This window comes from Ylistrum balloti, unplaced genomic scaffold (genome assembly GCF_031769215.1).
Source record: "Ylistrum balloti isolate Yb309-2 unplaced genomic scaffold, AGI_CSIRO_Ybal_v1 Utg369626, whole genome shotgun sequence".
NCBI classification, from domain to species: domain Eukaryota; kingdom Metazoa; phylum Mollusca; class Bivalvia; order Pectinida; family Pectinidae; genus Ylistrum; species Ylistrum balloti.
The window spans coordinates 1,383,243-1,396,592 of record NW_026781894.1 but is presented as its reverse complement, the minus strand read 5'-3'; the positions used below and the strand labels follow the sequence as shown (position 1 = coordinate 1,396,592).

Here is a 13,350-nt window from a genome sequence, read left to right as displayed (position 1 = left end):
TATATCCTAATTTTTAATAAAACTATGTGTCACCAATGAATATAACTGTAACTGTACTTTATGAAAAATAAATCTCGACATATGTTGACAATTGTAGATTAAACAAAATGTATTTTCGAGTCCTACCCCTGTAGATTTCCGAGCCCTGACATAACTTAATTTTTAAAAGTTTCCAGCCGATCTGTACCTTTTAAGAACTTATTCTAATAACTCTTGTTAGCATTAAAACATTTCTTCTTTGGTCAGTTTTGTCAGTCGAAATTGGTAGGAAGAGTCCCAGCCAATAGTAAGACCGTCTAAATATAGCGCATCAGAAAATCCGGAACTGAACGATCCCTGGTTCATACCATGTAGAGTTTATGCAGAGTATTTTAGTAAATACATAAGTGTGTGTGCAGTTTACTAACATTTCTGTTGAAGTTGTGATCTTTACTTCATCAGGCTCTTTCTGTTGATTTCATAATTTACACAAATATTTCATTCCGTGCGACTAATAACAACATAACACTAATATGATGCAATCTAGGCCGCACGAACGCTTGTAAATCGATCTTAATATAGATAGTTTTTCGCAAATTAAGTATCATACATATTTTTTTAAATAGTAAAATCAGGTGTACGATTTCCATACGACCATAAGTAGATAATTCTATACAATTTTCGTAAAAAGCAACTTATAAATTCATAGCTTTTGTGGAATATCCCTTCAATTCAAACGACAAAACAAGCGACCATTCACGTGATCCATCATGACTTATTTCGACTACAGGACTTTTTTCATGGGGCTTAATATACCGAGTACGAACTTCCTGAACTTACTCCGTCTAATGAACGTTTTACTAGGGCATTACAATACCGCGGAAATATAACACGGACTTCCTTGACTCACTCCGTCTCACTGACGTTTTACTAGGGCCTTACTACATCGCGGAATTATAAAACGGACTTCCTTGACTCACTCCGTCTCACTGACGTTTTACTAGGGCCTTACTACATCGCGGAAATATAACACGGACTTCCTTGACTCACTCCGTCTCACTGACGTTTTACTTGGGCATTACTATACCGCGGAAATATAACACGGACTTCCTGGACCCACTCCATATAACGCATGTTTTACTAAGATCTTACTTTTTCTTAAGTTATAACAAAAGGCTTACTCTATCGCGGACAGATAAAAAATGGTTTTCTGTATTCCTCCCTCTAATCACCCTTTCACAAAGTTCGGATTTCCTGAACCGATTATTCACTTGCTAAGTGATAACAGAGTATTGTAAAATCAGTATTCGTTGATTGACAGCTTGACATAAGTCATACTGGTACACAATTTGATTTAATGTCTATAAACAGTAATAGCAGTCTGTTTTCATTGACACGACTGCAGGTAACCATTTATTTCCATTTCCGTATGATGATGTATGTCATTTGTCTGATCCCATTACTTTCCATACTTCTATATATAGATGCCACGATAAATGTCACTCTGAGTTAGAGAGTAATAACAGTACATAATGTATTAGGAATTAAAATGACGTCACAAATAAAAAAATCTCTTACATATATACTACATTACAGTTCTGCGTTTAAAGTATCAAAACGATTTTTAAAAAAAGATATGAGTGTGTCTTACCATCATCGTTCTCATCTTCACGAGTACGTTGCAATCCTGTAAAAATGGTATGTTACTTGTACGTACAAGACGCTCGTTTTACGTCGACGGTATTGAAAGCCCTTGTACTGAATGATACCAAGTTGCTAATTACATTTCTATGTGAATGGGCGGAGCTGATACGCAATAATGAATGTATATATATATATATATCTTTGTGACGCGTGTTTTAATTGACGTGGCTGTGTCATTACGTTCTGTGAACTATTAAAAATAAATTGATGAATGAACAAACATAGCAAGGACCGGTGGGGAGATAGTATGATAAGGGATGATAATAAAAAATGCCACAGAGCCTTAAAGTATTTGTCAATGAACACTGCAAACTTTTATTTTAATGATCAGTGGAATTTTTATTATGTTTGACCTGACCATAAATGAAGTTTCGGTGCTTTGTCATACAACGATTTGTCATTAAATGTTGTACCAGTGAATTCGACGGAGAAAGTGTAATTACCAACCAGGCTGTACTTTTAAACCTGTAAAATCTTACATTGAAATACATAGAAAGTTACTATGGTGCCTCTTTTGGAATGAATGACTGATGTGTGCCAAGTAAATGGAATATGATCGGATGTGGATATTTATCAAATTTTTATCTACCGTCGATGTTGAGGTAAGACACATAACCCTTTTCTCACTTATTTTTGAAAGTGTACTTCATATTATTTACAAATGCTGTTAAGAAATGGTGATGTGCTTGTTCGGACTTGTCTTCAGATGGAAAAAATAAGTTCCTGCGCTTCACTGATAAAGGTAATACGTAAGTCAGGGAAATGTCACACTCAAATCTTTTACAGGTTGTGTTATAATACCGTACACTCTATTGTCATTACCGACCAGAAGAAAACTATACGAAATTGACTTGGGGTGATTTTATTCATGCATCAATTCATTATCATTTTCATTATTATTTTTTAGTTCTCATTGTATTTTTTCATCTTTATATTTGTGGATTTGAAGTGCAGAGCCTGAAATGTTTTACGATGGTGTTCGTATAGAATTCTTTAACTCAGATGAATCTTTCATGTATATAAGAACAACAGATCAATATAAAATGCTCATTTTTCCTTACATACTAAATATTCTACGTAAAAGGAGGAAAGAATCATTATTTGTATTAAGAATCAAAAGCAACACTCAATATTGAAATGACTTTTGATGAGTTTATATTCGAGGTACGTAGTATCGATTTGAATTATTCACGATGACGGAAACAAAACTAAAAGTTCTTCAATGTCTGTTTTATTTGATAAAATGATAACATCAACATATCATTATGAATACATAATTAATGTTTAAAAAGAATACAGTTAACCATCACCTTTTATTTCAAATGTCAAAACTGCAATCAAATAAACATTTCATCTAATGACATAACATTTTTAGTGATATATAACTTCTATTGTCATTGGAGATGAAATTTTAGCAAAATATGAAATGAAGAATATTTCAATTTGAGCTTCCTCTTCTTCCATTTGAGCTTACTCGTCATGACACATTTTATATCTTTCTTTGAAAAATATTTGTACACAACATTCCTCCTCCGACCAAGCCGAGTCAAAATCATAGGAATATTAGTGTTAAGTAAAAAGATAAGGAATCAAAGCAGAACTCATTCAATCAGCAAGATGATATTGTGTCTGATGGCGAATATCACCTATCACTTGTTCAATAAGCATATCTTCCTCCCGTCTATCATACTACCATTGTTTCAATCATCATCATTCTATCAAATCACACCCACTGTAAATAATATATCAATACAATTACTTATTTGATATGTCGTATACTGTGCATACAATGTAACCTTTACACCATCTTATAAGCTTTGGCGTACAGTAAAAATGGACATCCTGTATATTGAGGACACTCGGAGGTTCAGGGACAAAATAGTCAGATTGTTTCCTTATGTTTGTATGGATCAGTTAAGTCATGAAATAAAAATATTGATATCTACGCTTTTTTTAGAGATTGAATAATGAATTGATTTATTTCTCACGAGTGCACCAAAATCAACCAAGTTAAAGTTTGTTATCGAAGAGTTTGACTGCAATATAAAATTTCGTAAAAGATATCAGAATGCTTCTCTGAAGTCCAAACTATACTAGATTCAGTTGTACTGAAATGACACAGAAAATTCGTAATGGTACAATAATAAAGCTGTATCACAGTCTGTTTATCACAATGTCACCCACCCACACATGTAACACAACTAACTAGAAAACTAAAATTTAGAGGTACGATCATGGATCCAGGATTTTTTCACATAACAAATGATTATCTTTGAATGACAAGTCTTCATTGTAATTTCTTAGTGACATTCCATCAGTTAAAACATGTAGATACTATTTTCTGCATGTTCCTTTCGGAATTTGTTGATGTAGCACTATCGATATGCTTGCATTTTTTGTGATGATTTTAAAATATATTCTTATATTACACAACTGCACCAAATTATAACCTGTTTTAGATTCAAGAAGTCAACGTCTTTACCATGTCCTTAAATAATAAATGATTCGAAATATAGGTAATGGTTGAGGTATTGCACATTTCCAACAGCCATTTGTCGTATCTGTCAGATTTCTAGGCTAATATCAAACACTACAGCATTTGTCGATAAAACAGTGTCTATACAATAATCTGTGACAGGAAAAACTCCCCATCGATCACATCTGCCATTTGTGCTCATTAAAATGTTAATAAATATAATATTGAATTATATACATGTACTGAACGTTTACAGTTCATGGTCATCAATTGAGATTAGGAATTCCCCTGATTTTGAAAGCAATGATAGTGACAGTGAGGAATGAGAGAATGAAACCTCCGATAGCGCCAAAGTTCCGGTAAAAGTTGTCGACTGCATCTGGGTAAAATGCCTCCAGGTATTCGTCCCCCGTGCGAAACTGACATGGCGCAGCTGTAAAGGAGCGGGAAACATCCTGTTAGAATAATGATTTATCACTGGAGAAAAATGATAAATAGCTATCTATTCACATATTGATGTAAATATAGATTCTTATATGTTTAGAACTTCATGTGTAATTAAAATATCAATAAAGAAATTCATCGGAGCAAGAGTTTAAAACCCCACATTCGTTTGGGGCTATATGTTCATGTGTGACTTAATTATACATACACCCTGGGCCTGTTGCACATGTAAAGTTTGAGCCATGGAACTCGTTTGCTACTAAAATTTCCGTGCTGTACTTGTGTATTGTGAACCAGGCGGCCCAGTGGAATATCTCTATCATACTCTCAAGGCTCCTGTCAATAAAATGAAGATATGTTATCGTAAACAAATTGAACAAAAATCACCAATTGAATGATACTTCAATATGGCGATACCACGACAGTGTACAAGTTTCGTTAAAACATAAAATTCCTTCAGTGACCACCTTATTTATAGTGTAGCATAGATTCAGTCCCGTTTTAGAAAAGGATGTCTAATTGCCATTGTGTCTACAAGCAATTATTTAGATGTTTCAGCTTTTGACAGACACACGAACCACGCAGTAGAATCATCAGTTGGAAATTGATGCGGCAAATCCGTTCAATTTGTATGATATTCAAATATATTCACAAATTCTACAAATGCATATACATTAAGTGAAAAAAGTTGCCCATTCAATCAGTGTCGAGTAAAAACACAACTTATGACATCAATATTTTTTGCGTAATCATTGACGCCTTCAGCACAACAGTTTATGGACTAATCCATTTCTGTCACTTAACTAAGATGAATGATACATGATAATTTGAATAGCTAAAGAATGTTTTGCAGTTTTCCCCACAATTTAGTCGAGCTAAGTGCAGAAACAAATATATTTCTTAAAGTAAGGTCACGACATAGATATGTCATTCTGCAATAGCATTTGATCTAAATCAAGTTGAGGGTTAACGAATTCATCTCACGTTTCGAAGAGCACTTTAAGTAAAATGAAATGCATATGTTTTCAAGCTGAATATGTTACTTATTAAAATAAAAATTCATTTATCTAGCTTCTATTTTGTTTTTTTACTAGTAACAAGGGATGATAAAATGTTATAGGCAAATTATGTGTTAATATGCTTATCAAATGCTTCTACTGCTATAAAATCATTTATATTTTAACTTATATATTGGAACTTGACTTGGTACACAAATTGGGTAATCTACAAAGAGTGTGGAAACATTTGGGTGTTATTGTCAAAATCCGCCTGGTTTCTTTTTACAAATTACAGATGTGTCACATGAAATGACTGGCATGGTAATCAATTAGGGAGAGTTATCTGCTGAACTTCAGAATCAATACCAGTAATAGTGGTGATAACGGGGACAAGAACTTGAGTGATTCAGATATCATTTGAAAAGACTGATTTCCTAATATGAGGCTATAAGTGGCTTTAGCATAACATGAGAAGATCAGATGAGAACGGTAGAGACGTAGTGAGAAAGGGGGAGAGGTGCAGATACAATCTTAGAGGACCCAGTATGGACGCTGCAAGGCTAAAAGGAAGGAAAAAAATACCTGAGAAGACCTGATGAGAAGAGCAGGGACGCGGTGAGAATAAGCGTGATTGTACTGTTGGCTATTTGCCCATTCTGGAACACGCCCATACATCCGACAGTCATTATCTCCCCTACCAGGTGAAGCACGAAAACCACAGCGTAGTATATCCCAAACCTCTGCCATTCCGGATAAAGCCCCGTCACCCTTGAAACAGATACAATTACTGTTCAATACTTTTCATCTCACGTGATAAAAAAGCAACATGTTATTGAATATTGTGATCAAAGTTTTATAAAGACACAAATTATAAATTGATGTTATATATGTATGATAAGCAGTGGAGCAAAAGTAGCTACTATAATGACAAATGGTCTTGCAAGGCAAAAACCTTAATCTATCAAAATTATTTTATGTAAGACACAAACGTCAATAACACCAAACACTGCGTTTAACAGTCCCATACAACTACTTTGTCTTTGTCAATGAAGCTTAGGACCTAAATCATGAAGAGTATGTGGCGAAAGAGGAACACCAAATAGGGAATCGACTAAAAAACGTCAACTGCGTTCGATCCTGACTACTTATATACGTGTTAGTATATTTTTTGAAATTTGACCAGTAGACTATGAACACAAACATCAATACCATCATTTGATTTTTCATTACATATACTTATATATATCTCCCTGTGATTGGTCATATTTTCAGTTAAAAGTCATTGGATACCAGAATATTTGTAAGGGTCCTGACACCATTGTATAAAGGAAACTTATACCCCTATACTTACCAATAGACGATGATACTGAAGACAAAGCTGGAGAAAAGTGTAAAGGGTACGATATGTAGGACGTAGGCAACCATGAAAGCCACTGTTCCATAAAGTCCATCTCTTGTCTCTCGGTAATACATATCACGCATAGGTGGAACTAAAATAAAGACAGATGACGCGATCAAAGTAACTGTTTTGAGTCAAAAAAGTAGATTTTTGAAAAATATTAATCGCGATACATTCATAAAACTTCTGTTACTCTATTCATACAACTCACAACTGACAATATTGTTGTTTTCGCATTACTACGCGAGGAGAGCCTATCGCGAATTCAAATCTCTTGATTATTTGTACGAACCTATTGATGACGTCCATGTTATTCTGTTTACATTTCTGTCGAATTCATATATGTATGTATATATTATCATATCGTCATAAAGAAATTTGCTAGGCTAGGCTTTATAATTCTGTTCTTTACAATGACATCCTCGTATTGCTGACCGTAAAACAAAATGGCGTCATTCAAATGTACAGCTAAAGGTCAGAGTTAGGATTTCAAACAAAGAAGCATGAAGGGCGTTAACGTTCGTTTCTTTTGTCTACCAGGCCATACTCAGATAAATACACTTCAGTTTTGATGCAACATTTAAAGTCATTTCTAAACCAGTTTTCGCGAAATCATGTTTGCAGATGCGAGTTTGCGAAATCAAAGCGATTTACAGTATTGTCTACAATTTAAAAATAATTTTGAAATTTGTAAATGATATGAATATGTAATTGAAATCACACTACGGAATTACCCAGGAAGAGAGACTGGCATTTTTCAAAATAACGCAATATAAGAGTACGACTCTTTATCTTGCTTACAAATATGGCAGTGGTAAGTTGAGGTATCAAATCACCTTATTTATACACGCTCAGATATTAAGAAATCTCCGTGCTTACAGACCTGTTAGAGTTTCAATTATATCACTGACTCATATGCTATAGAACTACAATTCATCTGTCCAATAAACCACTTACACAAGCCCACCCCATGAAAAACACTTACACAAGCCCACCCCATGAAGAATGGCGACGTAGGGCGGTACACTGAGAGACTGGTACATCAAACCGACTCTGTCCTGTATACTCTCCTGGTTGGTCTTCATATGTCCCAGGAAAGCACAGATAAAGGGGACGAAAAGTGATAGGAGAAATACACGGCTAATATAGATCGTCCGATCTCGACCGAGATTCACCATCATCCGCCTGTACATAAGAACATCAAAACCATATATATCGTGATCTGGTTACCGGAGAAAAAAACGCATAACCTATTATTATCATCCATTGTTTGTATACACTGAACCTATATGTAGTGATCAATTAGTTACCTTTCAGTGCAGAATTCCGAATATCTACCATCATATCATGCACAATGGATACATAATTGATACTTGAACTTACTGACCAATGAAGAATGATATAATCCAATGATAGTTCCACTATTAAATAACATATAGTCCTAATATTGATAAAATTTAACGTCATAAATACAGTGTGATATTACTTATAATTTCAAAATGTTTGTGTGTGTTTTCACAACGATGAGCAAGTCAGCCTTCATTCACATATACTAATAACCGGTTGCCATACATGTATTTATCATCATAGCTGCTGAAAATATTTATTAATTATTTATTTACTAAATTTACTAATCTATTCATAAAGTCTTTTTTTAAATATTAGTATAACTCTTCATTATATTTTTCAATTTTTAAAATCAATATCGTTTTATAAACGTTTTCGATATCAAACGGCCACGTAGTGCTTAAAAGATATAATGTCCCTATTCTACGTGGTGGTGTGATTGATGAGATAAGCCTAAAGTAATCATCTCAATATCACATCTGATGACAGGTATGAGACATCGCATATCACCAATGCCTAATCTCTTATTTATGCAAAAGATGTGGTCAGGAATTCCCCTTAAACTCCATAACCTTTTTATTCTTACGTGTGAATTCTTATTCTTAATCTTCATTTATTTCTAAGTTCTAAACTATATCATACCACTATAAAAACCTATGAATGGTTATACTCTCTAGAAGAAGACAAACATACAAACTAGGACTTATCTGAATGGATGTTTATCGATTGCTGTTAACATGGAGATTAAGTCGGCAGTCAGGTTATGACCAATTAACAATCAAAACTACATCAGAACGTCATTTAGCTTATTATTTTTTGTGAAATATTTCCGGACCTATGGCTATATTTGTGACCAACTCTGTTTATCGTAGACATTATAACATTGATTATGTATCCTTTGTAACAGGTAACTGTTATTTTTGTTTGTCGCGATAGGCAAAATGACAATGATGATGTTACTAATTTGGTCTCGTAGAACTAACAAGCCTTTACTAGATATCAGACTATACACGAAATCTTTGGTTTAGTTGTAAACCTGAAATAACATTTTCATGTAGACTGTAAAACGCACAGCTTCGTGATGTGTAAATATTTTTTATCTGTGTATAATTATTCAAATATACAACCGATGTATGTACATTGTGTTTGTCCATTCTACAGCGAACTGCTGGTACACGCATCTACTTGTAGTTTATGTCTATGCTATTGATAATAAGATATATAAACCTGTAAAAACTCAGAGCTTTATGATACGTTAATATTTTTTATTTGTGTGTGACTATTCAAATATACAGCTGATGTATGTAAATTGGTTTGCCCATTCTACAACGAACTGCTGGCACACGCATCTACGTGTAGTTTATGTCTAGCTATTGATAAGAAGATACCTATAAAGCAATGTATAGCATAACCAGTTGAAACAAGACCTACCTTCAAGACTTACTTATTTTAAACTTAATAAAAACAATCATTAAAGAAGGATAAAACAGAAGTTGTTTAAGTCAATGCGGCCGTTTTCTTTTTTAAAGAAAAGTCAATTTTATGTTATATGCAGATAACATAAAACAAATTTAGTTGGATTTGAAGTAAAAATAAAAACAGACTTTAATAGCAATCATACATACCATTTCAGTATATAAAAATTCTATATCATCTACAGACTTCACATTTCACCACAGGATATACTTACCGTACAAGAGCGTTTATGATACGGAATATATTAGGTGGGCGGGGCTTGTAGAAGAGCACAAGCGTGCGGCGTGTCGATGGCTTCATGGTTTCTTCCATCACCATGTTAAGTGTTTCATTGTGGATCTCAGACATGGAAAAAGTCTGAACCAGAGCTTTCACGCGCGTCGCTGAGTCAAACTCGCTCTCGTGATTCCTCCGGTCAACACTTGCCAGATCAACTGTCAACATAAAGGCATGGTTTTAATTAAGCTTTTAATACGGAAGAATGGTATTAACGTAGTCAACAACTACTAATGCAATTGAACATTTATGATACAATCAACTGTTTAATGAGAAACTCATTTCAATAGAAGCAAGTGCTAATGGAGAATAATAGTTTGATGGAATCAAAAACGTGATCACTGCGTTCATTCTAAAACAACACAATGTGTATTTCATGGTTTTAAAGTGAAGTACCATAAGGAAGTATATTACCATAGGATAAGAAACGATGTAGTATGCTGCAAATATAGGTATATTCTAACGATTTACTTTCTATAATATTTCTATCGTTATACTAGCGCAACAATTGTATCATTCTACAGAAATAAATTAGTTCTACACCACCATAACATGAATCAGCTTACTGTAGTGGTCAAGAGGGTTGGCATACGTCGGACAAGGATGACCTATTTGAGCAAAGTAGTCGACTAGCTCATTTGACTTGCCGAGAAAGACCTGCTCCCCCATGCTCATGATGCAAACCTTGTCGAACAGCTTGAAGAGTTCAGAGCGAGGCTGGTGGATGGTGAGAATGACAAGCTTTCCACTATTATGGGCAATGTCGGCTAGGTTGGACACCAGATATCTAGCTGTATAACTGTCAAGGCCAGTTGTAGGTTCATCCAGCATTAGTATCTCTAAAGTTCAAAACAATTTTGAAGCAATAAGAATAAATAATAAATTAGTAATTGTACGGTATCATATTGTGTATCTGTATTTTTAGCCGAGATGTGATACACCAGCCAATCAACATTATGAAATACCGCTAAAAAGTTGTTTTTTTTTATTTTTTAATTTTTTATTATTCTTATAATGACACTTAAGAACTAAACATAAATCCTGAAGTCCATATTGTTGAATAGGTAGTATATCAATTATCGATACCAGTGTGAGTTATAACAACAATGAAAATACCAATATGTCAAAAGAATCATAATCCTAATTCAAATTCAATAAAAGAAGGGCTAATATGAACAAAAAGAAAAAGATTAACACTGAGACTCCCGCAAAAGTCCAAGGAAAAGAAAACCAAATGTTCCAGAAGAGTAAGCGTCATTTGCTTCATCGACGACCTCGGCAATGAAAATCTTGCGAATCGATGGGTCTTTTCCCTACACTAAAACTGCAAGTACTGATAAGTGACCAAACTCTCCTCTATAATTAGAAATTGCATAAATAGACATAACAATGCATTGCTGGCAAAATAGTTAATACGTTTTAACTTTTTTCAATTAAGTTATCATGATCGATTTTGCTCAGAATATCTATATGTAATTACTTGGATCTTGAAGCAGTTGTATTGCTATGGTAACTCGTCGTCGTTCTCCGCCAGATATTCCACGATTTACTGTACCACCAATCTTTGATTCCGCCACGTTTTTCAATCCCATTTCTTGTATGACTTTATTCACCTAATAACAGAAAGGTACATATGTTACACGCGCTAAAAGTATGGATTTTAAGTATTCTAATAATAACAAACTACTACAACAATTGCCCCTGTTTATTATCCCATACTAAAGATAAAATCATATCGTTATTTGACTAGACTACAAATAACCGATTAGATCAGTTAAAGACCTGAATTAATAGTACATTGTCAAAAAAGTCAGTATGTAATTTGTGATAATACGAAACGCATAACATTGAACAAACCCATATGCGGCAGCAATCGTCCTAAATATATATAGATATCAACGCTCATTGGAATGAATTGCGGTAGAACTAATTTTCCTTGTTACTATATTCTGCATCTAATTAATTTTCATAAGCAAAACAAGAAACAATCTCAAGTTTGCATTTTTAAATTTGAAATTAAACCAACTCGAGAAAGAAAAAAACATGAAATTTGATATTAATTAATTTAGAGCCTCAATCGAGATACACTCGTATTAAACTCCTAAACTTGAACAACATGACTTTTCCTCCGCTGTAAATGTCATCTTCTGGCATATTGATAAAACAACAAAATGGTCTCAATATTGCTTCCGATATTTCAATAAATCATTCATAAAACATTCCTACCTTATTTTCTATCTCTTGAGAAGTAGTCCGTCCCGGAAGTCGGAGGAAAGCAGAGAACTGCAGCGTCTCCCTGACTGTCAGGTTGGCGAGCAGACGATCGGCCTGCATGACGTACGCTCCGTATTGCTTGATTACTTCCTTGCTACATTCGTAGTTATTGTAGTAAACCTTTCCGCTTACCTTCCCACTCGTCCGGCATGCTATCACGTCTAACAGCGAGGTCTTTCCCGAACCTACAATAATAAGATACGTTATGTATATCTATATATATATGTCTTTTGACAACATATCCAAATATTCGCGATAAGGTGGTGTACATTCTAATATCTTATGGTTGTTTGGAATTGCTCTAGTGGTTTTTTTCTTTTTCTTTTTCTCCTCTTAATCATGAATTCGTGTAATTGTAGCGGTAAATCTAAAAGATCTTTATGTAAATCAAATAAGTGATATTTCAAAGAAAAGCAGCCCATTTTATCACTAAGTCAAAACAATATCATGAAATCCGAAGACGGAAATAAGTTTTTGAAAATGTAATTACGGCACCTGAACTGCCAAGGATGGCGACTATTTCTCCCCCTCGGAATTGGGCAGTAAAATCTCTCAACACAGTTTTAGATTTAGACCTTCTGAAGCAGGCACCCTTCCACCAGGGTCCGACCTTTTCCGAAACCTCGTATTTGACGTTGAGGAGGTTAAGTGTGGGGCGTGCTGCACGAAGTTCTTCCTCCTCGTCAGGTGACATGGTAGCACAGCTACTGAGGACATAGTGGAGGTCAAAGATACTGGGGTCATCCATGACGATTTACAAGTATCTGAAAGCAGAGAGAGAGAGAGACTGCCATTAAAACTGTGCTTGTACAAAGTCGTGTGTAACAGCAATATTTCTCCGTCTCGTAGTTGCTTTTATATATCATTAGGTTATCTTCGACTGTCGTCCTCAAAGACATTTAAGAGCATAACAAACAAGAATATTCCACTTCTTTAATATACCTTTCTTTTGCAGTTTCGCGACCATTTGTGGTATT

At 34.5% G+C, this 13,350-nt stretch overlaps 1 protein-coding gene across 1 annotated transcript; it reads right to left on the bottom strand.

Moving 5' to 3' along the window:
• Positions 1–4,425: 4,425 nt before the first annotated feature.
• Positions 4,426–13,121, bottom strand: LOC132551826 (ATP-binding cassette sub-family G member 5-like). Its single transcript, XM_060215975.1, has 10 exons — positions 12,869–13,121; positions 12,326–12,558; positions 11,580–11,712; positions 10,666–10,938; positions 10,038–10,257; positions 7,986–8,185; positions 6,953–7,091; positions 6,184–6,369; positions 4,812–4,939; positions 4,426–4,592 (listed from the first exon to the last, which is right to left on the bottom strand). Exons 1-10 carry the CDS (start codon positions 13,119–13,121, stop codon positions 4,426–4,428), a joined length of 1,932 nt encoding a protein of 643 aa, XP_060071958.1.
• Positions 13,122–13,350: the final 229 nt, after the last annotated feature.

Excerpts from the sequence above, each read along its gene's own strand:
- LOC132551826 (XM_060215975.1), bottom strand. The coding sequence starts at position 13,121 with ATGGATGACCCCAGTATCTTTGACCTCCACTATGTCCTCAGTAGCTGT. Across the intron at positions 11,713-12,325 it reads CTCAAGAGATAGAAAATAAG|GTGAATAAAGTCATACAAGA; the intron begins GTAGGAATGTTT and ends TTCTGTTATTAG. Across the intron at positions 4,940-6,183 it reads TTCTCATCAGGTCTTCTCAG|GAGCCTTGAGAGTATGATAG; the intron begins GTATTTTTTTCC and ends TTTTATTGACAG.